This window comes from Vidua macroura, chromosome Z (genome assembly GCF_024509145.1).
Source record: "Vidua macroura isolate BioBank_ID:100142 chromosome Z, ASM2450914v1, whole genome shotgun sequence".
Lineage (NCBI taxonomy): Eukaryota > Metazoa > Chordata > Aves > Passeriformes > Viduidae > Vidua > Vidua macroura.
This window is the reverse complement of record NC_071611.1, coordinates 40,912,265-40,937,852: the sequence shown is the minus strand read 5'-3', so window position 1 is coordinate 40,937,852 and position 25,588 is coordinate 40,912,265. Positions and strand designations below refer to the sequence as shown.

The following is a 25,588-nucleotide window of genomic DNA, read 5'->3' as shown; positions in this document are numbered from 1 at the left end:
GGCTTGGCAGCTGGGGAAGCCACAAGGTTCTTGACATCTCCATGGAGGGTTCATGTTTATGACAATGAGAAAACACACAAGCACATGATCATGCATGCACACATTATTAGTTGTCAGGGTCTTCTCCAGCTATGGGATTAGCTGCTCACACTTTGTACTAGTTGCAATTTCTTTTGCCAGTGACTGAACACCTGCCTGAGGGACAGCTGCAGAAGCTAGCAAATATTAATGCAGCAGACAAAGTGTTCAGGAAGTTTCTTCCTGGCTTGCTGTATTTTCTCCAACACCAATTGAAGAGCTGCCGGATGTGTCTCATTGCTGTTACCAAAATGGGCTGGATTTCCTGGGGATGCCCAAAGCCATTATCTTGTCCTGCCCTTCACTTCAAGCCCCTCCATGATGTGGACCAAACCCTGTTGTCCCATGCTCCCCAGCGGATATCCCTCTAAAAGCACATCCACATACTGCCAGGAAACACAATTCATGCTGACCCCTTGTCAAGCCAGACCCAGCAAGAGACCGACAGGGATAGCTTTTGTTATCTGCTTTCCTTTATTTGCTGTGCCTCTTGGGTCAGGAAAGGAGGGTGTTGAGATTGCATCTCTTTCCTGCCCAGGTGCTGCTGGCCTCCTGCCTTCTCCATGGCCCAGCAATTCTGTTTTGTGGTTCTAAGGCCTTCTAGAGCAGGGAAAAAAGCTCCCTGTGTATGGGGTGGTCATCTTCAGTTCATCTTCCCAAGGTCACAAAGTTTGCTGTGAGCTGCACCCTCCCACACTGGGCCTGGAGGAGCTGGAGGGAAAAACAGTACATGGTGTCTTGGACTGCTGAGCTGTCCCTGCGCAAGGGCTGGAGCTCCTCCTCAGGCCCACCTTCCTCTTCTGCAGTGCATCAGCTGAGCCATTCTGTTGTTTAGTCAAAGCACCTTCCAGGCAGGGGGTTGTCTGGCTTCAAAAAGGACCAGCATGTAAAAGCACCTCTACTCTAGAAGCCTGCACCCTGCACTGCAAACAAGCCTGCCCTGTGCTCCGGTCAGGGTGCATCCCACTGCCCAGCTTCTGGGCACCCTTCGGTGCTGGGACAAAGAGCCCTTTCACACCCACTGTTTTTTCCCCATTAGCTGCTGCTGCTTCCTGGTTTGGATCAGTCCACTTGACTTAACTGTTTGTACCTTGCTGCAAGGGACATTTTGTTCCTTTGAACTGCCTTTGATTTGGTAGTGAGATCCTGACTGCTGTTCCTATATGATGCTCAGCCTGAGAAAGACATGGGCTATGTCATGGTTCACAAAGCTTTGCATTTCCTCCATTCTTCCACCCATCTTCTTTCCCCTCTGGCCTCACAGAGAAATAGGTAAGCCATGGAAAGCTCTGGGAGCATGGGACACTGTGGAACTGCTGGCATGGGAGCATGTCTCCCCACAGGTGCCACAGCCCCACACTAAGGACTGAAGTGCCTGTGCCCTCCTCCCTTCCTCTCTCTCCACCTCTCCCATGGAATTTCAACCTTTGGATTTTTTTATTTTGGCCTGGCAGACTGAAGATCTCCCTAGAGAGCTTTCAGCCCTGCTATTGGTTGCCACCCCATTGATATACCAGCACATTAACTTTCACCAGCCTCTCACCTCTGCTCTCTGCTCCAGTTTTCTCATCTCTCCAGTGCCTCATTTAATCTCTCAATTCTTCCCATTCAATGCCTTTGAACTACATGGTGGAGTGGGAGGACCACACAAAGAGCATCTGAGATACTTTGATGAGACTTGTCAAGCGGTGCAGAGCCAGGCTCAGACTACTGCCACCCCTCAGTCTCTCCCTTCATCTACAGCTTAAGACATTGGGGTGAGGGCCAGAAAAACTGTGCTGCCAAATTGTGAGGGTTTTGCAAAGCTCTGGGGCATTTCAAAACAGGTCAGGCCGCCTAAAGTCAAGTGCTACACAAATCTCCCAGTCCTAAATCCATATTACTGACTTGTCAAAGTCAGCAGAGGACAAAGCAGCTGGAGGGAAGCATGGATGACCATGACCATGTGGTGCCATCTCAATTTTGTATGAGCATGCCCCATATGCAGCACTTGGGGCTTTGCTACCTGTGAGAGTGGAGTGTGCAGTACAGGAGGACATGTGTTCTCTGCACCACTGGCTCAGGGGATCTGGGAGCAGCACTGGAGCATCTCTGTTGCAAGACAGGCCTGCGACAGGGTGACAGGCAGAAAGGGACTCTTGGGGACAATTCATTGCATTGGTTTAGCAGCTGTTGGTGACAATGTTGATTTATTACCTTTCAGAGCAAAAGAAAATAAATTAAAAAACACTTGTTATCAGGGTTCTGTTATGTGATGCCTTTCTTGCAGGATGTCTTCCCTATATTGATGTTTATTGTCTTTGTGGATTGGGCTAGGAACATAATTTTGGTGAACTCCATAGTATTACCTTAGAAGATGATGAAATTACTGGTCTTGATTCTATCACGCTGGTCCATGCTTCAAGTGCTGGGCAGGTCCTGCTTTAAAATCACAGAATAGCTGGGATCAGAAGGGATTGCTAAAGATCATTGCCACAGTGAGGAGGGGCACACTCAACTAAATCATGTTACTCACAGCCCCATCCAGCCTCAGCTTGAATGTTTCCATTGGTGATGAATTGGGTGATCACAAGCATCTCAGACCATTGTGGGCACCTTTGAACTTCTGGCCATTGTCCTCCTTCTTGCTGCTGGAGCTTTCCTGGTCCCTGCAGCTGGCAGAGGCAGGCTTCCTTTGTCTGTCCAGCCAGCAGCCAACAGTGACCAGGACGAGGGCTGATACAGCACCTTAAAACAGACACTGCTGCTGCACTGCAGAAGGGAGTGGGGCTTCCATGGTGCCTCTCTTCCCCTCTATCACCTGCAGCAGCCAAGTCATCTCATGATGCAGATATTCCTCACACTCTTTTATCCGTTTGGCTGTGTCCATGTTAGCCTGGTCATAGTGCTGCAGTCGGGGCTGGATGGTCAGCAGAGCCAACTCTTGAAGCCAAGGCCTGGTGATGGAAAGGGAGCTTATCAGGTCTGGGTGGGAGGCAGCACGGGGCTGGGGACACCCAGGATGTCCCCAAAGCCTCTCTGAGCACCTGCCACCATTGAGAGCCCTAAGCTCCTCTTCCAGCCCCAAGCACAGTTCCGTAGCCTGTCCTGCCCTGAGGCACTTGTGTTTCTTCTCGTTAGAAATGCCCTGGGCATTGCCCTCATCCCTATCTAGCCCAGCATTCCTCTGCATGCACACTCACTGGTGACCAGAATCCAGGTGTGGTGGGCTGGGGCAGCCTGGTGATGTCCCTGGTGACACCTCCTGCTGTGACCCATCCTCCCTGATGTTGCAGCCACCAAAGCTGCATCTCCCAGCTGGCAAGCCCCAGCCTTCATCTCCACCCCTCAGTGGGTCCTGGCCATCCTCACCCAGGAGCAAGCTCCCAGAGGGTCTCTTTGCCAAGCAGGCGGAACTTCTGGGGCTGTAACTGTTAAGTTACACAGGGGTTGTAAATGGATGTCCCTGGCTTACGGAGTGAGATGTAACTTCCTCTGGGCCAGGTGGGCTGACTCTGGGCTGTTTTGCAGAGTTATGAAATCTTTAGGCAGGGACAAAACTATTCCCCTCTCTCCTCCTCTGGGATCCCATGTGATGGGGGTGTGACTTGGCTTTGTAAACCCTGACAATCAAGCCAAATATCAGTCATGTCCCTGGAACAAGTGGAAAAGATCCTGTGATTCCCGCTTCCAGCTACCAACTTGCTGGCTGTGGGGGCAAGTCCATGAGCTGGTGGGGATATGCTGGTACCCACATCTCACTGCTCCCCTGGAATTTCCCTGCTTCTGGAGAGCCCTCTGTACTTCACATTGGAGTGCCCAGCTGTGAATTGTGCCTCTTACAAACAGGGCCTGTTTTCCAACAGCCTTTCCAGACCCCTCAAAAGCCCCCTCTGACCTTGCTGCATGTGTGCCAAGACCGGCATGGGTGCAGTGTTTCCACCGGTTCAGAAGAACGCTACACCCAGTGCCCCGGTCCAAAGTCTCCTGCAGGCAGAAAGGGTGTATGTTGGGGTGTGAGTGCCTGTAAGTGGGAAGTACCCGGATCAGCCTTTCCGTGTCAATCTCGTTGAAATGGGGCTGGACTGGAGGTCCCAAGCGAAGGGAACACAGAACCACTGAGCGTGGGACAGCCTGCACACCTCGCCCAGCCCCTACTCCTGGGGGCCCGCGGAGGGCCCCACTCACGAGGTGGCCGGGGGGACGAGGCCAAGCTCCTGTGGGCGCAGGCTGCGTCCCCACAGGATCACGGGACGTGCCAAGCTGGGAGGGACCCACGGGGATCATCGAGTCCAGCTCCTGCTCCTGCACAGGACCCCCCAGGGGTCACACCGTGCGCCGGAGAGCGTTCACCAGACGCTTCCTGAGCTCCGCCAGGCTGGTGCCGCGACCCCTTCCCCGGGGAGCCGTACCGGCGCTGGAGCCCTGCGCCCAGGCCTCTCCCGGCATCCAACGCCCGCCGTCACCGACGGGCCTGGGCCCGCCCCAGGACGCTGCTTCCGGCGGCGGCGCGCGAACGTGTGACGTCATCGGCCCCGGAAGGGCGGCGGAGGGGGAAGGGGCCGCGGGGCCCGTCCGGTCCGAGCTCCGGGTCCAGCCCCGGTCCCGTGTTCCCGCTCCCGCCGAAATGACGCTCGCCGTCTTCTTCGGGTGCACCTTCATCGCCTTCGGGCCCGCCTTCGGCCTCTTCATCTTCACCATCGCCCGCGACCCGCTCCGTATCATCATCCTCATCGCCGGGTCAGTCAGCGATGGGGGCTCTGGTGCTGCCGTGCTGTGGGACCAGGATCGGCTCCGGGAGCGGTGTGGGTGTGGCGGGGCGCCGGGACCAGCTCCGGTGCTGCTACCAGAATGATCGTGGTGGGGGAACTGATTCTGCTGCTGGTGCTGGCCCCAGTTCGGATGTAATGGGCTGCTGGTCCCAGTGCCTCAACGCGATCACTGTGGCCGGGACAGGGGAGCTGGTACCAATGACGGTGCTGGTACGGTATGGGCGTGACACGAGTGCTGGTACCAGTATGGGTGTGACAGGGTGGTGGTGGTATTAGGGGTGTGATAGGCATGTGACTGGTACTGGCTGAGGCACCGTCGTGGCTGCAGCAGGCACACCAGTACCCGTGCTGGTGCTGCTGTGGGCTCATTGGAGTCACCAGTACCTGTGCTGGTGCTGTTGCTTGCATGACAGGAGCACCAATATTGTTTCTCTTACTGTCACAGCACGTGGTAGACACAAGAACTCATATAGTGCCAGTGGAGGGTTGGTAATGATACTGGTGTGTGTGTGTGCAGCTGAGAAACTGATACCAGTACCACTGTGGGACCAGAAGGATGTGGTACTGGAAGTGGTACTGCCATGGATATGAGCCTGGCACAGGTGCTGGTACTGCTGTGGGCACAACAGGGGCACTGGTGCCAGTTCTGGTGACCAGTGGGGCAGATGTGCATGCACAGCACAGCAGTGAGACCCATACAGGTGCCACCTGCCCAGCACTGGTACCAGAATGGCACTGGTTGGAGAGTGGGCAAGGCTGGGGCACAGCTGCCAGTGCCAGTCCCAGCACAGCAGGGGCGCTGGCACAGCACTGGTGCCAGCAAGCTCTGTCTCTTACAGGGCTTTCTTCTGGCTGGTGTCACTGCTGCTCTCATCCCTCATCTGGTTTATCGCAGTGAAAGCCAGCGACCCCCAGGATGAGCGGCTGCAGAAGGGGCTCCTGATTTTTGGGGTGATGTTCTCTGTGCTGCTGCAGGAGGCCTTCCGCTTCCTTTACTACAAACTCCTCAGGTAATGGCATCTCCCCCACTTGTGCCAGCGCTGCTGGACGGTCTTTCCAGCTGTGGTGGTGCCAGATTTCACCTGTGAGCTGCTGGACTGGGGGCAGTGTCAAGTGTGGCAGGAAGCTGCCTCAGTGCTTACCATGAGCACATGGGTGGCACCTGTTTCAGTGTGTTTGCCTTAGTGGGTCTCAGGTGGTGGGGCAGAGCAGCCCTAAGGTCTGGAGGATCTGGTGCCAGGTGACCAGGCCAGGTCATAGTCTCAGAGCAGCCTGGGCAGCTTCCAGCCTTCCTGATTCCATTGTCTTGGAGTGCAGGGGTTTTTGCTGCCAGGGGCACACGTGCTGCACCCTGTCCTGTGGGTGGACATTTTGCTGGGGCTGGGCAGGCAGGCACAGGGAGATGTCCTTCCTATTCCCTGGTCTTCCTGGGAGAACGCTGGAGGGGAGCTGTGTCGGCAGGCTCCCTGTGGCAGGGCACTGCCGGAGGCGGGCAGGCAGAGGGTAGCAGAGCTCCACGGAACAGCCTCTGACATAAAACCACTGCGTTTTCTTTGCCTTGCGGATCTCCGGTCCCAAGCACTGCTGTCCTCCCTAGGCTGAGGACCTGCCTGGAATCTTCCTTACCTGTCACACCTCTAGTAGGCACGAATTATGAAGCCTCTCCTCTCACAGTTTCTCTCCCCATTGAATTTTTCTAACTCTTCGAGCTCTTCCTGCAGCTCCTCCATTGTTAGTCAACATCTTCTTTAAGTGCAGAGATCAGGTACAGCCTCCCACGCCTGCAGTGGGGCTGCTTTCCATGTGGGGGTGCTGCTTGCCTTACACCCAACGACCTGCTCACATCAGCCCTGCTCTGCTGGGCTGGCTGGCACCCACATTCCTCTGTGGAAAATCTTTCTGTGTGGCCTCACATGATTTTTGCATGCCTGGTTTGTCTGGTGGTACAGTCACATGGAGAATGTCCGTAGTGGATGTTGCTCGGGATGTTACCAGGAAGGTGGCATAGTGCAGAGTGAGCAGTGCACCATGCCTTGGGAGGTGGCTTGGCTGTGCTGGCTCCAGTGTGCTCTCACTCCACAGGAAGGCCATTGAGGGGCTGGTGGCCCTCAGTGAGGACGGCTGCTCCCCCATTTCTATTCAGCAAATGGCATATGGTGAGTGCTGTGCAGAGTGGAGCACTCTGACCATGGGGCAGGGGTCAAGGTTGGGCAGGGCTGAGCATGGTGCTGGGAGCAAAGGGAGATTCCTCATGCCAAAGGTCCCTTGCAGGTGGGTGGGGTGAGCCTTGGGAGGTTCAGAGCTTAACAGTGTCCCTGTCCCGGCAGTGGCTGGCGTGGGCTTTGGTCTCATGAGTGGCGCCTTCTCCATGATCAATCTCCTGGCAGATGCGTTAGGGCCTGGCACTGTGGGCATCCATGGGGATTCACAGCTGTATTTCCTGACCTCAGGTGAGTAACTGGCACCCTTTGCTCACATCTCTGCCCCACCTCAGAGGCAGCAGATGAGGTGCTGGAGTTTTCCCCTCTTCCATTGTCTTGCCCATGCTGCACCCTCACCTACCTGAGACCCTTATAGTCCCCTGTCACATATCTCTGTGGCAGACCCTTCTTGCTGTTCCCTGTGACCCTCCCTGCTCTTCTTTCCATGTCTCCTACATGTGGAGTCTGACCCAACACCTCACAGTCCAGCCAAGCTGTTTCTCTACCCCCCCTTTACTGATTCATCTGCATCCCTTCCCCAAGTCTGCAGGCTAGGTCAAGTGGGTGATTCCCTGGTGACACCTCTGCTTCTCCCTGCAGCTTTTATGACCATGGTGCTGATTTTCCTTCACACCTTCTGGGGGATCCTCTTCTTTCATGGCTGCGAGCACCAGCGCTGGTGGGAGATCGCAGCAGTCGTTATCATGCATCTCACTGTTTCGGGGTTGGTGAGTAACTGGGAACAGGGCTCTGTGCTGGGACCTATATTCAGAGTGCTGGTCCCTGTGCTGGAAGGAAATAGCCTTTGGCACTAGCAGAGGAGCTGGCCCTTCATAAACCAAATCCTGGGGTTGCTGCAGCCTGTCCTACTCCACTTGCTGAGGTGATGACACTGCCACACATCCTGTCCCTGTTGTCTCCTGCCTGCTCACCCTTCTCTTCTCGTGCCTCTCTCTGCAGTCGTTTTGCAACCCCCTGTACGTGGGCAGCCTGGTGCCCTCCTACCTGCTGATGGCTGCTGCTGCTGCCTGGGCTTACCTACTCTCGGGGGGATCTGCGCAGAACCTGTGGCGCTTCCTGCTCTGTAAGTGCTGCTCCAGAAAGGGGGTGGGGGACACTTTGTGTCTCATGGGGTACCAGAACTGGTGCTGGGATGGTGAGAGGTTGTCCCAATGGCTTGAGCAAGGGCATCATCCCCTTGTCTCCAGGGGAGACCAGGGGAGACCAGAGGAGAGGGTGGCTTTTGAGGCCATGCTCAGGTTGCTGCCTCTCCTGGGAGAAGTAGGGTAGAGTTTGGTGAAAACTCATCGTTTCTCTTCTTGGTTCCTGCAGGTTTACGGAGCGGAGCCAGCCCCCAACCAGGATCCTGAGGCCCTGCAGGATGTTCCGGTCCCCAGCCACCCCTCCCCTCCCCTCCCATCCTGGCGGCAGGATTGGGCATCACCTTCTTTGCAATATCTTTTCTCCTGGACTGGGGGACCCTGGCCAGCCCTGGTGGGGCAGGCACTGGGGTCCAGCTGTGGCAGCCAGCCAACCGGTGTGGCTGAGACTGGCTCACTCCAACGCCCCTTTGGGAGTCCCCATAGAACACCTCCATTTTGGGGGACCCAATTTTGCTGGCCCTGCTGTGAGCTCAGCCCCAGTTAGCCTGCCTGTGACTGCCAGAGGCTTGAGCCCAAAGAAACCCATCGCTTCTCCCCCCGCTGCCACAGATGTGCTGCCCCCCCATGCCAGGGCAGGGGGCCTGCATTGCCTTCTCGCTGCAGGGTGGAGGAAGGGGCTTTGCAAAGTGCTGCCGTGCCCTAGGTCGTGGCTGACTGCTGTAGTGCTCCTTTCCCCACCTTCCTGCCCAGTCCTGCTGCCCCAGGAGCCACAGCCCTGGCAGGGCTGAGCTGGCATCCTGGTGTAGCAGGGTGGTGCTGGGGGACCTGTGGGTACTGACACCATGCAGGATGGGAGGAGGAGAGGGAAAAAGACAGTATCCAAAGGACCCAGTGGGCATGGAGGGTGGTGGAGGGCTTGGGAGGAGATGCAATGCCACAGCTGTTGCTGGCACAGATTTGGGAGGGGGTTCAAGGGACCATTCCAATGGATCATTGCCCTCTCCTGTTCTTGGGGATTTTCAGGCGGGTACCAGCCCTGGTTCTGTGCCACAGGGCTGGGAGGGAGAAACTGCCATCAGTCTGAAAAGGCAGTTTTGTCCACAGTGGGCTTTTATACCAATAAAATTAAGTACCACAGACAAGTGGGGTTCTGTGTGGCCAGCAGTGCTGCCCTTGTGGGGAGGGTACAAGCAGTGGTAACAATGGGTTGTGCTGCTGTGACTGGAGGGGGATGGTCTGGCAGTTGCAGACCCCATTTGCCTGCAGCGCTTGCTCCTGCTCTGTCCATGTTAACAGTGGCTGAGCTCTAATTTTACAGCTTTGGGGTGGATCCTCTCCTCTCCCAAACAGGGCCAGTTTATTTCGGTTTTGTCATGAGCATAAAGCTGCCTGGGACTTGGCTCCAGCTCCACAGGAGCCACCATGAAAGGTGGGAGGTATCCACGGATCTAGGGTTGTCCTGGCTAACCTAGCTATGATAAAGCCAGAGGTGAGCTGGGTGGGGGCTAGACAGTAAGCAGTGGCACTGCCACCTTCAGCTCTGCCTTTTTTTCAGTCTTACCAAGCCACAGCTATGTTTTTCCAATGCTTTGCACAAATAAGAGGAGGAAGAAGTCCCAGAGTGACGGAGGGCAGGGCTGGGCTGTAGAAGAAGCCTTGTGCTGCTTACTCTGGAGCTCTGCCCAGTGCACAGAGGCTGATGCTGTCTTTCCTGGTTGGGAAGGGGTCCCTGCCCACCCCTCTCCACTGTGGTTCCAGCTGAACCAGGGTGCTCTTTCCTGCCCCATGGCTTCCCACAAAGGCAGCAGAGACAGTTGGTACCACGGGAAGATTTTACTTTTTTTTTAATAGTTTTTACCTTTTTTATAACAAAAATATCTACTGGGGCCAAATGCTGCACCCCAGACAAACAGTCCATGTGGGCAGCCATGCAGCCAAGGCATGCTGGAGCACTGGTCTTACTTGACCTGGGGTGGGAGTGAGGGGAGGTGGGGTGACAGGCTGAGCCACTGGGTCTGGGACTGCCACAGAGGTGTGGAGTTTATGCAGTGTTCTCGGTGCTGGCGGCTGTGTAGATGACCTTGGATTTGGTCGGCGAGTCCAGCCTGGTGGGGAAAGAAAGAGAGGGGGACTGTTAGACCAGGCAGGAGGTCTTGTTGCCTGAAACCACCATTAAACCCTCTTCTGTGCTCTGGACCCATCCTGCCCCCAGGCAATTCCTCCTGTGTCTCCCAGTTGCTCACCGTGCATTCTGGCTGCGGTGCTTATAGATGTACAGCAGAAAGGCCAGTGCTGTGACAGCAAAGAGCACCCCAAAGAGCACAGCCAGCACATCTCCTGCAAGCCAAGCACAGGCATGTTACACTGGGGATGGTCCCCTGCAGCTACTGGCTGAGTAAGAGGAGCAAGGAGCAGGCTGGTAGCCCAGGGGCAGAGGGGACACAAAGGACCAGCCTTGGCTGAGCATGCTTACCTGCATGAAATGAGCTGGAGTGTCCTTCTGAAAAGGAGACAAAGGCCAGAGGATGAGAACCAGCAGCGTGGATGCTAGAGCAGCCCTACAAACCCACTGTGGCTGCCCGCCCCCAACTCAGCACATGGCTTGCACAAGACCCCAGTTCTCAGGCAGGTACACCCGCTGCCCACCTTCCCCTGCTTTGTGCCAGCCCCTCACCTACCTGCTGTTGCTGAATCATCACTGCCTGTAAAGAAAGATAACACAGTCAGGGGGTTGCCTTTGAAATATCTGGGGAGGGAAGTCTCAAGCCTGCAGGCCTTTGGGCTCCACTTCCAAAGAAGGGCTGCCCACAAGACTCCCATGGGCAGAGCTGCTTGCCACACCCCCAGCAGCTCACAGGATCTTGCTGCAGGAAGCCCAGCCCTGACACCCTGCCAGAAGCATGAGAAAAGGGGAGAAAAAGGGATCCCTGAACCACAGCCCACACTTCAGCCTTGCTGAGCCCAGCCAGAAACTCCCCCCACTGTTGTTGCTACCAAGAAGGCAGGCAGGGTGCTGAGCACTGCAGCACCCCATAACTGCACTGGACCCCACAGGAGACCCCAGAGAGGCGCCTGAGCAGAACCCAGCAGGCAGCAGCCATGGGTACAATTGCCTACAGTGAGATGATCAGCAGCTCCCAGGGAGGTGGCAGCCACACATTGCAGGTAGGGCATCTGGCATGGGGATGGCTTGGTGGCCCTACATGCTGGGAGGGAGCTGTGCTGGACAAATGTTTGTCCAGAATGAAAGCATGGCTTTTAAAGAGCTGCATTATCATCTGTACCTGGCTCAGGTATGGTGCACAGAGTGGCACTATCTGTGGGCTCTATCCAGCTACATGGCTGCTGCAGGAAAGCTGCCGCCTCCACCCTGCAGCTGGGGACAGGAGTGGTTATCCCAAGCTGGGGGTGACTGGCAAAAAGATCAACAAGCATGGGCACAGAAGGTGCAGCTGCAAGCAAAACAAGATGTGACCCCAGAGCACTCCATCTCAGTGCTCAGCAGCCCCAAGGGCTAAAGCAGACAGCTAGTGCTGACGTGAGGAGAAACCCCCAACAATCCTGTTTACGCAAGACAGGGGACCGGTAACCTCATCTGAGAGTACTGGGACATTGTCCTGGCACTTCTGGAACAAGACCTTTGTGGCTTTGTTACAGTGGGGATTTTTGTATAGAAATAGCAAATAATGAAAAAAAAGTAGAGCTGGGCAACTCCCCCCTTGCCCCAATGTTGGGAGGCTTTGGAACAGCTTCTGCAAGAAAGCAGTAAAAGAAAGGCTTGGAGGTAAATGGAAAATATGATAAAGTATCTAAGAGGTTTACCAAAGATAGAGCATGCCAGCCTAACCCGATATCCTTCTTTGATAAGTGATATTCTAGACAAAGAAAATGCAGTAGATTTTATCTCTCCCAGCTTCAGCGAAGCATTTGATGCAGTGCCACATGGGAAACTGCTAGCCGGGCTGAAGACCACAGTGATTAAAAGCCTAGAGCCATTAGCAAGCAGGCTGCAGGTGGAACGGTGAAGGAAGTGCCTTGCACCACATTGTATGGCTATTGAGGTATTGCCCAGAGGCCTGGGACCAACCCTGTGCTGTTCCTATTAGTCACTTTCGCAGAAGGTGTAGGAAATGCCATCAGAACAGAAAAGGAACAGGATGTTGAACAGAAAACCCCCAGTGACCTCAGGGAGCAGCAACGGGCAGAAATTCAGTGATGCAGAGCAATAGTCACACCTGATGATTAATAGTGATTTCTACTCATGCCTGGAAATCACCAATGCAAGAAAGACCTTCAAGGACAAATAGAGGGTGGGCATTCAGAGACCCCTCAGGCAGGGGACTGTGTGCCTGGCCAGGATGGCTGTGAGGCCCTGCTGGCAGAGCATAGCCTTCAGGAGAGGTACCCAGCACTGCCTGTCCTGAAGGATTTGGGGGAGGGGTGTTCACTTGCAAGCTTGTACCTCTCGCAGCTCCTACTGAATTTAACTATTGCATTTGGGATTGAAGTAGCTAGCTGGAGTGCTAGGACCTGCCTCTTTGCTCTTGACCATGCATCGCCTAGTCCTGCTACTGTTACATCTGCAAGAATAAGGATAAAATAAGTTTCTATAAACCAGTCTTCACCAGGCAGGGTGAGGGCAATGCAGAAATGAGAGAGAGCAGGACCCTAAGACCAGCACTGCCACAAGTCACTTGCTGGGCAGGTCTAACCCATGGAGATGCTGTGTTTCTGTATGATGCACAAAGCGCTCACTCCTGCTGCTGCCCCCATCACTGCATCCCTGCTGCTGGGAGCAGCCTGAGCACACTCACTCACTCCTTACCAGGAGTGTGTTTCGCTGAAGGGGTGGCCTGGAAACTTGTCAGCACCCATCGGCCATGCAGGTTCTGCACTGGCCGGTAGTTGTTCTGCAAAAACTCATCGTCAGGGCTTCTCAGGGTTGAAACCAGCATTGACATCTGGAAGGAGAACAGTGTGAGCAGAATGGCATATGATATATGTGGGAATAACATCCCATTTTTGGGAGCAGATGAGCTGCCGAGCACTGGCACAGGACACCTACACCAGCTTATGGGGAGAGACTGGGAAAGACCCAATGTGGAGCTTGTTGCCCTGACAGACCTGGTGATGAGAGAGCAGCATGGTCTGGTTGAAGATTGTCCATTTGACTGTCTGGTAGCAGGGAGGGGTGGTCAGAGAGCCATTATAGTGGAAGTAGAATTTCAGGTTGGCAGGCAGCAGACCTGCAATGTTGAATCCGCGCACCAAGGTTTCTTGTCCTGGGAGAGGAAACATAATGGGAGTGAGACTGGTACAAACACCTTGGAGGACAACAGCATGAAGATCATGGGCAGTCTGGCACTGCATGTGCTGCAGCTTTGCTCTGCTGAGCAGCTAGTTTCTCTGCTGGGCTGCAGCCCCTGACGCAGAGCGTAAGGTGGGACAGGGCCTTACCTACTTCTGGGATTTCAAACAGATGCTTAAGTATTTCATGGTAGTATTGGTTCTCCCCATTCCCAACCTGCAACACAGAGACCCCAAGGTAACAGCAAGCCAAAGGGAGACAAGATGGTGATAGCAGCAGGGAGGTACTGCTCCTTGAGAGAGGCACCCTATCCCAGTGACCCCTTTATTCTTATCAGGGCTGACCTGCCCTTTCTCTCCCCTTCTTCCAAAGTACATTTGCACCTCTGTCAGTACCCAAAACTGCGTCTAACTCTGCCCACCCAGTCCCATCCTCCCCCTGCTGATCCATGAAACTTACCTCCAGAAAGGCTCCCAGTACAGCCAGGCCATCTGGGTGAACCATTGCCTCTGTAAAGCTGTCATACTTGGTATTGTAGTGGACCACATGGATCTGGAAGGGAAAAATGCAATCCCAGTGCTCGATGGACACCACTGGGAGATGCTCACTCCCACAGGGCTACAGCCTGCTGACACAAGGGCTGTGAGAGACATGCAGGTGTGATGAGTACCACTGCAGGGGAGGGAAAATGCTAGTGGATTCAAGAAAATCTGCTGCTGCAAAGCAGCCAGCATGAAGCTCTGCGTGCAGGAACTTCCCTGCTCAGGAACAGCAAATTGGCACTCTGTCCTACATAACGGGGGCTAATACTGCAGAGCCAGGCTCAGTTTGAGGACAGCAGTTAGAGAAGGAGGGATAAAACCAGATGGGAGCTGGCAGAGCAAGAGGACGGTGTGTACAGAGTAAACAGTCCCCGTAGCTCCCAAAGCAGGCTCACAGCCTCCAGAAAAGCTGGCTTCCACAGCCTGGGGACTGCCACAGCTCCTGCTCCATCAGCCCAGGACCAGGCTTCTGCATGAGTCTGGCTCAGCACCAAAGTGTGGCCTGTGACACTGAACACTGCTGCAGAGCTGCACAGGATCCTGGCCAGGAGTTACAGCCCACATCCAGTGACAACCAGAGCCATTGGCAAGCGGCATGATAGCATTCCAGTGCCTTCCCTGCCCAACACCATAAGAGAAAAGATGCATCCAGAACCATGAAGGGCTCCTTACCTCGGCAGCAAAGCGCCGCCCATTGATGGTGTGCTCCGAGCCTGGTCCTGACGGGGAGCCCCAGTGCAGGTGCAGCTGTGCAGCTCGGTACTGCTGGGCATAACCACCAGTGAGGGCCAGGGAGTCAGGCAGGTCAAGGACAACTGCACAGGCAGAAGGAAGAGGTCAGTAATACAACAGAAAGCCCAGTCCATTCCACAGGTTCACAAAGGAGGCGTCTCAAGGGAAACAGTCGCTCTGGGCTTCCAGAAACTGGTCATGACAGAAAACCTTGCATTCCACCTGTCATGAGGCTGTGGGCAAGCCTGCCAATGTGGCAGGGTTCAACTTCTGACTGGAAGTTGTAGGATACTGCAGTAAATATGTCAGCTTCAAAAACAGCTGCTACAAAAATGCTGGAAAGTGAAGAGCCCCTCCACAAAGACTCCTGGGGCCAGCTCCAAGCCAAATGTTATCCAACAATTTATTCAGTAAGTGAGAATAATATAAAGAGACTGTGAACAAAATTCATAGAGAAAGATACGGGCAGAGTGGTGAATATCTATGAGAGCAGGGCAAGGGGACAGAGAGCTGCAACTCCTGGTGAGCTGGGACCTTTCAAATAAAGCAGCTTGCAAGTGTATGACAGCACTGGAGCTAGTGGCACAGAAGCATTAAATATTTTGAAAGTACTTAGAGCTAAAATTTTTGCCTCTTTGGATATCATAAATTCATTTGTTTTTTCTTTACTTTATTGTGGATTGTCCAGCTATTTTGGACTTCTGCAGCAATGTGGCAGAGGAAGAAAACTGAGTTACGTGGACATGTGGCAAAAATATCAGGAGCATCCCTGGACCCTGAGAAAGGCTGTCCTATCCTTTTAAGCACGTTTTCCTAATTTTTAATGTAAGGTCTTTTCCTTTTTCCTTTTTTAAATGGGGTGTCTCTTTGTAACGTCACTGATAGGGCACAGATTTGGGATTAACCACATAACAGGGCTGTGATGAGTCATTGGCCATCTCAAGTTCCTTGCCACTGGGTTCAGAGATAGAAAACTCAAATACAGGAAGTGAGAAACTGTTCCCTCCCTATGAATTTATCTGCTTTTACACTTCTTTTGTATAGGTAAACCATTGTTTTCTTTCTACTAATTACCTGAGTAATTTTTCAGGCCCTCAAAAAAAGCTTATATAACATACACACTGTTACCAAAATGAGTAACTGTACAAATATCTTACTGAGCTTGCAACTTTTTATTTATTTATAGCTTTTCATAAAGCAGACCAGTTGTTGCCACAATAAAAAAGGCGTCTTAAAAGCTTTGTGAGAAAGTACTTCCCCTCTCTCCAATAAAAATGCTCTCACTGCTTTCCTAAACACCAAGCAACACCAGATGCCAGGGTGTCTAAAATAGCAACTACTGAGCTCAACTAGTTTAACTCTGCAGGCACATTAGGGCAGGAGGCCACAATATAGGGCTCTGTGCATGTAGCACACAGCTGATCTGACCATACACAGCAAGCCTGACCTGCCAAGTTTGCTGTATACACAGGTCAGCTCCATCTCGTTGGCTACCAGGGTAAGGAGGTGCCTTATCACACCATCAGCAAGTTCTTAAGTCCCCTTCTCCATAACCCTTAATTAGCTCAGGGACTGGCAGACAACAGTGTGCATGCAACATTCTGCCTCCTCCAAGAAAAAGCTGGTAACAACCAGGTCCAGCCATCCCCAGCTGTGGAAAGATGTGGTTTTCCTTCATATCTGGAATACCAAGGCTAATACTAAAATAACGTGAATAAGTTGTGTCCAAAAAGTTGTTTACAAAAACCATTCTAGTATTGCAGAAGGGAAAACAAAAATCTATGAAAATTTCTTAAGACTTGAGATAGAATCCTTAAGTACAGACAAAGTAAGGTGGTCAAAATTGTACTCTAAAAGACAGGTGTAAGTAGCTTAAAGTCTAAGCCATATCCAGAGACTGATGAGTCCTTTGAACATGAAATGCAGGGGAGGAACCAGTGGCTGAAAATCCACATCAGAAACATCATTTTCTTTTTAAAGAAAATGTGAAGTTGACAAATTTCTGGAGCCAGCTCCCAAAGGCTCTGGACACTTTGGAGCTTCTTAACTTGTCCAGGAAAACAAATGGGACATGTAAAATTTTTGCAGCCTGTTGCTTCCCTTTTGGCCTAGAAAGCAACAGGGTTGTAGCCTGCAAGACAGTCTGCTTCCCAGAGCCCAGGGGAAGGGCATCAGAGAAGCCCAGTCCTGCTGGGAGAGTCTGAGCATCCTCTCCTTGTGCTCCAGCCCCTGCAGTTGCCTCTACCCCCACCTGTGTGCCCATTGTTCTTCAGCTTGAGCAGTTGGCTGGCGGGCAGGCTGTAGCCAGAGAGCTGGATCGGCCGCAAGTCAGGGCTGAAGATGGCCTGAGCTGTGTCTACATTGATGGGTGACTGCTTGGTGCCCCCGCAGTCCAAGTAGTCCGTACTCCAGTGCTTCAGGTCTGGTGTGAGAAGGAAGGGAGGGACTGTCAGCAAGATCTCCAGGGTGAGGAGAGCTCCAGAAAGAAAGTTTGGGGGTGTTGGGGAAGGGGACTTACACTGGCCAGGGAAGTAGCCATGCACATAAGTTTAGCTTCCATGAAGTTAGCTTGGGAGCAGCTTTATGCCAACATGTGACTGAAGGCAGCTGTATCAGGAAAGGTCTCAAGCATGGTGAGCTGCCAGGAAAGTCTATTTTTGGGGTGTTTAGGAAGAGTGCAAGAAGATCATTTACAAGTGGACTTGGCAAGCTGAGGAGCTGCTGCCCTGCAACTCATCATGCACTGGCTGCCTTGCACAGCCTGGCCTCTGGCAGGTATCACCCCCAGTGCTGCTTTAGCAAGGTACCACAGTGCTCCTGGGCTCTGTGGCAAAGGGCCAGCTGACATGGCTGGGCTGGCTGCTGAAATGGCCACCTCTTCCCAGTACCACAGCTGGAATAAGCATGGCTGATGCCTCAGAAACCTCCCTTTGCACTGCAGAGGGCTGCTTCTAGCGTGTCATGGGCCAGTGCAAACCCAGGCTTGTCCCGAGGCCAGCCCCTTGCAACACCCTGTAAATATGGAGCTGGGTGTTAGCAGCTGAGCCAAACCCCAATGACGGTGCAGAAGTAGTAAAGGGTGTATCTGTCATAGCACTGCAGTGATGCCCATCATGGGTGCTGTGGAGAAGCCCCCCAGGCCTAGATGGAAGGGCAGGGCAAGGCAGGATGGGGAGGGAGGGTGACAGAGGGCAGAGGTGAAGACAAGCTAATCCCTGGGCTGGTCGAAGTCCCAGCATAGGATGCAAGTCCAGCCTGGGGAGAGCAGCCTTTTCTCCTGCCTGGCATAGGGTCAGGGGAGCTCTCATTCAGGGAGGAGCCCTTCCCTGAGGGTCATCCCCCCACACCCAAGGGGCTGGGAAAGCCCTGATTGGATCTCCTGCTTCCTGGTGAAATCAGATCAACCTCTGGCTCTTCAGCCTGAGTATGGGCACTGTGTCAGGGTCAGGCAGGAGGGAAGGGTGAGTCGTGGAGTGCACACAGAAACCTTGTAATAATTAACCACAGCTGGCTCAGTTCCAGGATCTGCTGGGTAGCAGGAAAAAAAGCAGAAGTAACTGCAGTGTATTTACCTTCATAGCTCCAGTGGCTGTGGCCTAGAAAAAAAAAGAAAAGAAAGAACCACATGAATGGAAGGGAAAGGTTGTCAGCAAACACACCTCTACCAGGCAGCAGGTCTCTGGGCTCCCACTGCCTTCCATCCTCCTCCCCCCACCTTTGCTTTCCCACTTCCCCCTCTGCCCCAGAAAAGGGCATGTTCCCAGAGGGTATTGCCTCCTTGGAGCATGGCCAGGTCCCTTGCAGTTGTCAGTCAGAGGGAAAACCCCAGGGCTGACATTTTGTCGTCATCCTCAAAAAAGAAAAATCAGAGACTCTGGCTTCCATTACTGAACAGCTGTACCCACAGCTGCTCCAGAGCAGCCAAAACTTCCCACTGCCTCAAGACAAGGCACTTCACAAATGCAGCTCTCACACTCCATGAGGAGTTTGGGCAGCAAGATGCACTGCACCATGCAGACACCCTTCTGCCACCTGGGAAAGCTGCCCTGGGACTGACAGCAGAGGAAGAAAATGAGCATGAAAACCTTCTCTCTACATCAGCAAGTGCCCCTGCAGTGGGGATAGACTTTCACAGGAAAATGTGCCAAGCCAAATGCTCAGCTCCTGTCCTCAGTTCTAGTTTGTATGACCACGCAAATGCCCACACAGAGCTTCATAAGGTCCTACCATGCAAAACCCTTTCCTTTGGAAAAGCAGGAGGGAGGATGTGGGATCCCGTGCCAGGACCTCTGCATTTCTTGTGTCACGCATGGGTCACACTGTGGCCACAATAGGACAAGATGTGACCTGAGCTTCCCACAACTGGTGGTGTGCCCACTGTGCAGATCTAGAGGGGGAAAAGCCCTCCTGGGAAGGTCCTGAGAGTAGCCAGTACTCAAAAGTCTGGCCCTCACACTGTCACTCTCCTCCAGGGCTGTCAGCAATGCCTGGATTCTTGGCACATCACTGGAGCCGGCCTTAGAAATGCACCAGAACCTCTTCTCAGATGCCCCTGACCAAACACCTTAGGTATCACTAGCCCTTCTAAACAACCAGCTCAAGGCAAAGGGATGTGGGGCTTAAATTTGCCCTAGTCAGGGAAACATGGACCAAAAGGATAATGTGCCTGCTCTGGCTGGTACAACAGGTAATTAATGGGCTCCTCCTCTGATTTCTCCTTACCAGCAAACTTGTCACCGTGGATAGACCATTGGCACTTCCCAGCCTGCGAGTGCAGGAGTGGAGAGTGCCAGGATGGGACAGGTTTGGGGCAAAGGGGGACATTCATACAGCAGTAATGATGTGGAGGAGCATTTAAGAGGTACAGTTGAGCCCAAATATCACCTCTGTCCCTTGGTGGGGTCATTTGTCTGCCAGCCTCACCAGGATGCAAGAGGGTCTCAGCAGGAGCTGCTCTGGCCCCCACCCCTGCTGCTGACAAAAGCTATCGACAAGCCGTTGCTATTAATAGGAGTGGATTCCAGCTCAGGGGTGAGAAATGAAGAGGCAAGCTTTCCCAGGCCCAGATGTCCCATACAAGGCCCTAAGCCCAGCAGGATCCTGCCCTGCACTCAGCGAGGATCCAGGCATGGGCACTGCTGGGGGTCTTGGTGCATCTGCTGCTCAGGAGAGTGGATGACCACAGCCAAGCCAGGCTGGAGGGTGTTTAGGGGCACTGTGTGTTGCAGAGATGGGAACAGATCTTGGGGCTCCATCCTGTGTCACTGGTGACTCACTTCTGTTGCATTTCTGATGCTCAGGAGCAATGCTTAGGAATCTCTTTGGTATTCCCAAAGGCACAGGAAGAAGGAGTAGCAAGCAGAGAACTGGGCAAGCCTCTGCTGCACACACCAGGACATGTGTGCCCCAGGACAGACTGCAGTGCCCTCTCCATGTCTACTTGCATGGCACTGCCCAGGGATGCACCCAGCTGTGTTACAGCAAGCTGAGATTCATTTATCCTGCCCACCTTGCTCACACAAAGGATACCCAGACACCGACTTTGCACAAAATCCAGAGAACATGGACCCTTCTCCGGAAACACTGCATATCTTCTCCCATACTGCTCCCACTGTCCTACCCCTCCTGGCATAATCTGCACAAAGAAACACTTGCATTGGGGTAGTCCTGGCACAGGTAAGGCACAGCATCCCAGGGCTGGCACATGGTTTACTGCACACACCTCTACTGGCACAGCGTGCCCCGACACCCCACTTTTTTCTCACCTCCAGGGACTCTGCCTGGACAGAAAGCAGCTCAAACATCGTAGGACAGATTGAGCAATAGCCCAGTGCTGACACCTGCCCTGCTGTGTCAGCACTGTGCCAATTACCTCAGGTTCCCACATCTCCCAGCACATGCCTATTCCCACAGCCGAGGGGGCTCTGGACCCTCCTCACAGCCTCCTGCCAGCTCATCTTGGCAGATTTGGACACTCCAAAGGCTGTAGCTGCACCCAGGAGCCAGTTCAACCCACCCCAACACAACAGACTTCCCCAGGGATGTCTTGCATCAAAACCAAAAGGATCCATGAGCTCTTTTCCCCCCACTGAAGCCCCCTTGAGTGTGTTTTCCCATCCCGTGTATCTGGGTGCAGTGATGGCACAAACAGGCCACTCCTTCAAGCAGGCATCTTACAAGTGCAGCTGTGCAGGGTTGGGCCCCCTTGGCACACGCACCGAGCGCTGCAGGAGAGTGCCGAGGCGAGCCCAGCCGGGGCACTGGGTCAGGCTCTCAGCATCAGCCCCTGCCTCGGCACGGCTCGGAGGAGCCCTGCACCAACTACTCTGATCCCTTCCACCTGGGGGCATTTACAATCTCGCATCCCTTTACCGTGACCATTAACCCACTGCCCTGCCCAAGTGTCGATTTGCATAATTCATCTGCCTCCCACACCTCCCGCCGGAGCACGTCTCCTCCTTCGAAAACTGTGTGATGCCAGGTCTCCCTTCTGCTGAGCTGCTGCCGCTCACCACAAAAGACGTGGCTGCACCTCGGCAGCGAGTGCTGCAGCTCTTTGCATGCCCTGCCTTTCCTCTGAGCACCCACTGCCCGGCAGGGACTGCAAAGCGCTCCCAAAAACGTGGGGGGATACAGCCCTGGTGATGCGATGTGCGCACCGGGAGATAACGTGCAAGAGGGTTCCTTGCAGGAATTTCAGCAGGAGAACACAGCAGGGTGCTGACAGGACCTACCTGCCCTTGCAGGCAAAAACGCCTCCGTTCTCAGCCGCCCAGAGCTGCCGGTTCACCTGAGTACTTACTGCCTGCCACCCACCTTTCCCCAGCGGCCCGCGATCCAGCCGAGCTTCCCACGAATTTCCCTCCTTCACACCCTCCCTTTGTGCTTTCTCCTGCTGTTCCTTGCTCCCACTCAGCCCTCCCATTCTGGGATACAGGCTTTGCTGCAAGTGCCAGCTCCCTTCCCTCCTTGACATCCAACACCATCCAAAAACACTTTCCCGCCGAGTTCAGGCAGACGCTGCCATTACCAGCGTGCTGCTCTGCATGTCCGGCAGTCTGGGAGGAAGGGTAGGAGCAGCTTTTGGCAGTGTGAGGAGCCAGCTCAACCACTGGCTGCTGTGAATCCCACATAGGAAAGGCACTGATGCAGCAAGCTGCGCCCAGGAGACCTCACCAAGGGCACACAGGGATGGACTGTGCACCCAAAGCACTCAGGATCATTTGCACAGACCAGGAGGCAATCCTCAGCAGAGCCAAACAATAAGGAAGGAGACTGGAGGTTTGCCCTATGGGTCTGCACCTCCCATCCTGACTTTTTAATAATTTAGGGTCTATGCAGTCTGAGGCTGCTGCAGAGCACCTGATAACAATGAAACACGTGCTGTTCACGGCGTGGATGCTGCCTGACAGCAGCACAGCCATTCGTGCTATCTGTTCACCTTGAACTCTAGAAGCTCAATGGCTCGTGTGTGGCACGTAGGACAGCAGGCTCACTTCTAGCTCTTCCATCCTGCTCTCTTATCAGCTGGGCACACTGTGCCTTGTACTCAGCCACAGGGAGTGCTGGCATCCTGCCAGAGCCTCTTCTTCCCACTGGAACCTAATCCTCAGCCACACCTGGCTCAAAGCCCATGGGATGAGTTCAGCTCACAGGTGCCAGAGCAGGACCACCTTGTTGTCCCAGGCTATGAAGGGATCAGTGGAGCTCATGGCCCAGAAGAGAGGGTAAGTGGGGTGTTATTATAGGAGGCCAGGAGGTACCAGGACATGCAGAGATGCATAGAGTGCAGGTCCCAAAGTAGGGACCAGCCACAGCATCCAGGTCCCAGCCTACAAAACACATCTAAACATCATGTCCCTTGAAAGCAATGACCTGCTTGCAGAATCTGAACTGTGCCACTATGTTCACACTGCCCAAAGCCAGCTCTCCAGTCTGTGGCTAACATGGCACAGGCATAGGGTCTGGGCAAGGGGGTGCATAACCTGAGCATCCTTCTGCTAAGCCCCACAGGAACTGACTCTATGGGAGGGCTGTGCCATCCCAGCTCCATCTCCTCCCTGGTTTCTCCATCCAGACCCACCCCTGTGCAGCAGCAGCATGTACTTTCAGCCCAGAACACCACCCCATATGCTGCCCATGGGGTCACTGATCCCTCCCAAGCCTGACTGCATTAAAGCCCCTTTGTGTTTATAAACTCTGACCCACTGAAAGCCTTTGGGATCAGCCTTTAATCTGCCACTGGCAGCACAGGTCGCTGCAGGGATTGTTCTTTGTTCTTCTGGTGGACGACTGCTTGGGCTGAGGAGCCCAAGACTGTGCCAGCTCCCCCCAGAAGGGGCAAGGGTTTGGGTGGAGGAAGGCATAGAGCAGGCTTTACTCCAGGACATGTTTCTGCTCCTTCCAAACTCAGCTGCCCCAGCAAGTGCAGCAGAGTGCAGCGGAGAAAGGGCCATCCCAAGAAAAGGGATAAAAATGGGGAAATCCCAGAGTACAGATCAGTGCTTGGAGCTAGGGAGAGAGATGAGTATTAAGCAAGAAAAATTGGTTCACTTGGAGAAAAAGGACATTGGAGAATGAGCAAGAAGAGGACATTGAGAGCAAGACACATCTGAGTAAGAGGGAGAGGAAACAGGGAAAGGGAGATACTATTTCCGAAAGACACATTTAGCGTGGGACTCGCGTCTCTGGGCAAGCCAGAGTCTTCTCAGGGAACAAACCCATGACAAATCCCTGAGCAGTCCATGGGCGGGGGAGCCACCAGCCCTACCTCACGCACTAGCCTCGAGGAAGAGGGAACTAGCTCATCACCTGGCAGAGGTGCTGAGACACGCAGATCCTGGCACCTGGCAGGAGCCTTGGAGGGTTCCAGCCATGACCTGCTTCTTATGGGATTCCATCCAGACTTTCAGCCTCTTAACACTGGTATAGCATGGGCTAACTTGACTGTTCCCTTCTGGCCTCCTGGCCATCTCCTTTCCCCTTCTCCATCCCAGTCCTCCCACCCACCCATCCCAAACCTCACGCAGTGTCCAGCCCCTTGGCCAGCGCAGCACACCGGTATGTTGAACGCCTGACACCCTCCCACCCTGTGGCCTGCATTACTTAATCTTTGTGGCAAGAACCGTCTGCATCCCCATCTCTGTCTAGTGCTCAGCCCAGCAAGATCGGCAAGAGCGGCTCTGGTAAGAAAAGTGATTCATTGGAATAACAAAAGCAGCTCCTGGCACAAAACAATTCCTAGTCCTTACCACAGGGCAGCTGTTCTGCCACAGGTCAGGACAACTTCTTACCAGAGGCAAAACCAAGGACACGCTATGAGGCTGAGCCCGGGAAACAAACCTGTGGGCAAAGCAGGGACAAGGAGCATGAACAGGGACAACAACGTCCCTGTGCAGGACGCAGGCCCAGAAGAGCAAATCCACAGCACTTTCCCCAAAATCCCTGCAGAGCACTGGCAGTGCTGTAGCCTCCAATCAGAAAAGGGAACAAGACCAATGACCCCAGACTTTTTCCCTGAAGCTGTAACTCTGAAAGCCCCCACAACACCAGCAAAACATCTCACGGGGAGGAGGAGGGGCACACAACCCTGCAGCCCTGCGTTCTGTCACGTCCCTCGTCCCCCATCGTCAGCCGTGAGGCAGCCCCCCTCCAATTCTGCAGCAGGGCCAGACCCCGTTCTTAGTGGGCCGCGGGGGGACAAGGTGGATGCAGGGCAGCCCAGACGACATTCTGCAGGATAAAGGGGACCGGCCGCCGCTCACCATGCCGGGTGCAGGGCTGGAACCTCTAGGCTGTCCCCGGGAGCAAGCAGGAATGCTTGGTGCACAAGCCTTGTAGCCCCATCTCAGGAAGCTCTGAGCCCCTCAGTCTGATGCGAGAGGGACTTAGCGAGAGAAAGGGGCTGCGGACAAAGCGAGGGCCCAGCCCCTGGGCAGGGGTCGGGCCAGTCGAGCCGCACGGGAGTTGGCGGGAGCAGGGACAAAGGCAGGGACGTGCTGGGGGGGTGCAGCGCCCGCAGCTGGGCGATGCTGGGGGGACGCATCTCCACAGGGGCACCTCATTCCTGGAGGCACCTGGAATCCTAACACGGATGCAGCAGGAGGTACAGCAGCCCCTTTACCCCCAAACCAAGCAAAGGGAGAACTCCCTGGCATTGGGGATACCTCTCCACAAAGCATCAGACATCCCAAATCCAGCACCCCTTGCACTGGTGCGCTCCACTCATCAAGGGCCCCAGTCCAGCAAGAGAGGGAACCCTGTATATCAGGGCACCCCATGTATCAGAGACCCCAAACTCAGTATTGGGGTGCTGCACGCATCAGGGTGCTCAGGCACCGGCGATCCCAAACTTAAGCTCCGAGGCACCTCGTGCAAAGGCAAAGGCAGCAGCGGGGTGCCCCACGCCTCGTGGAGCCCCGTGCACCGAGGAACCCCCGCTCACCTTTCCCCGGGGAATGCGGGGTCTCTTCGCCGCCGTGTTCCTGGTCGGAGCCGGCACGACCTAAGGAGGGCAGGAGCAGAAGCGGGAGTAGGAACAAGACCCGCAGCGCGGCGCGGTTCATCTCCAGCAAGTGCGCGGGTGCGGGACGGCGGCTCCGTGCCTGCCCGCCCGCCCGGCCGCACGTAAGTGAGAGCGGGCGGGGAGGAGGAGGCGGCTCTGACTCACGCCTCCGTTACCTTTTATAGGGGCTGGAGCCAAAGTCTGCCGCCGCACGGTCCAGGCAGGTGAGCCGCCCGGCACGGGACTCGAACACGGGACTCCTTCCCGGGGGTGACCCTACCCCACCCCAGTCCCCCCCAGGACATGCGGTGGTGCCGGGGGCGGGGGAGTCCAGTCGGCTCCTCAGTCCCTTCAGCAGTGGGTGTTCTC

The 25,588-nt window shown here is 54.5% G+C and overlaps 2 protein-coding genes and 1 long non-coding RNA gene across 4 annotated transcripts; 1 reads left to right on the top strand and 2 right to left on the bottom strand.

Moving 5' to 3' along the window:
- Positions 1-548: 548 nt before the first annotated feature.
- LOC128821485 (uncharacterized) lies at positions 549-4,556 on the bottom strand. 2 transcript variants are annotated; one of them, XR_008441131.1, is made up of 5 exons: positions 4,470-4,511; positions 3,956-4,044; positions 2,594-3,014; positions 2,427-2,496; positions 549-789 (listed from the first exon to the last, which is right to left on the bottom strand). It is a non-coding gene; the product is annotated as an uncharacterized LOC128821485 (long non-coding RNA). The 2 variants fall into 2 exon arrangements; XR_008441130.1 differs by lacking the exon at positions 3,956-4,044 and having other exon boundaries at positions 4,470-4,556.
- A 39-nt stretch (positions 4,557-4,595) lies between these two features.
- LOC128821484 (gamma-secretase subunit Aph-1b-like) lies at positions 4,596-9,275 on the top strand. Its single transcript, XM_054002599.1, has 7 exons — positions 4,596-4,797; positions 5,669-5,839; positions 6,912-6,985; positions 7,157-7,279; positions 7,631-7,758; positions 7,991-8,114; positions 8,363-9,275. Exons 1-7 carry the CDS (start codon positions 4,685-4,687, stop codon positions 8,398-8,400), a joined length of 771 nt encoding a protein of 256 aa, XP_053858574.1. The 5' UTR covers positions 4,596-4,684; the 3' UTR covers positions 8,401-9,275.
- Positions 9,276-9,960: 685 nt separating this feature from the next.
- CA9 (carbonic anhydrase 9) lies at positions 9,961-25,324 on the bottom strand. Its single transcript, XM_054003285.1, has 12 exons — positions 25,160-25,324; positions 18,288-18,311; positions 16,967-17,137; positions 14,656-14,798; positions 13,901-13,993; positions 13,591-13,657; positions 13,258-13,415; positions 12,959-13,094; positions 10,812-10,835; positions 10,607-10,633; positions 10,377-10,470; positions 9,961-10,238 (listed from the first exon to the last, which is right to left on the bottom strand). Exons 1-12 carry the CDS (start codon positions 25,278-25,280, stop codon positions 10,175-10,177), a joined length of 1,122 nt encoding a protein of 373 aa, XP_053859260.1. The 5' UTR covers positions 25,281-25,324; the 3' UTR covers positions 9,961-10,174.
- Between the last annotated feature and the right edge of the window lie 264 nt (positions 25,325-25,588).

What these genes read in the sequence shown, in the direction of transcription:
- LOC128821484 (XM_054002599.1), top strand. Translation starts at nt 4,685, where the DNA reads ATGACGCTCGCCGTCTTCTTCGGGTGCACCTTCATCGCCTTCGGGCCC. An exon ending in TATTCAGCAAATGGCATATG is followed by an intron (nt 6,986 to 7,156) that starts GTGAGTGCTGTG and finishes CTGTCCCGGCAG; the next exon opens with TGGCTGGCGTGGGCTTTGGT. An exon ending in ATCTCACTGTTTCGGGGTTG is followed by an intron (nt 7,759 to 7,990) that starts GTGAGTAACTGG and finishes CTCTCTCTGCAG; the next exon opens with TCGTTTTGCAACCCCCTGTA.
- CA9 (XM_054003285.1), bottom strand. Translation starts at nt 25,280, where the DNA reads ATGAACCGCGCCGCGCTGCGGGTCTTGTTCCTACTCCCGCTTCTGCTC. An exon ending in CCCGCATTCCCCGGGGAAAG is followed by an intron (nt 18,312 to 25,159) that starts GTGAGCGGGGGT and finishes TTTTTTTTCTAG; the next exon opens with GCCACAGCCACTGGAGCTAT. An exon ending in CACCGCAGCCAGAATGCACG is followed by an intron (nt 10,239 to 10,376) that starts GTGAGCAACTGG and finishes TTTCCCCACCAG; the next exon opens with GCTGGACTCGCCGACCAAAT.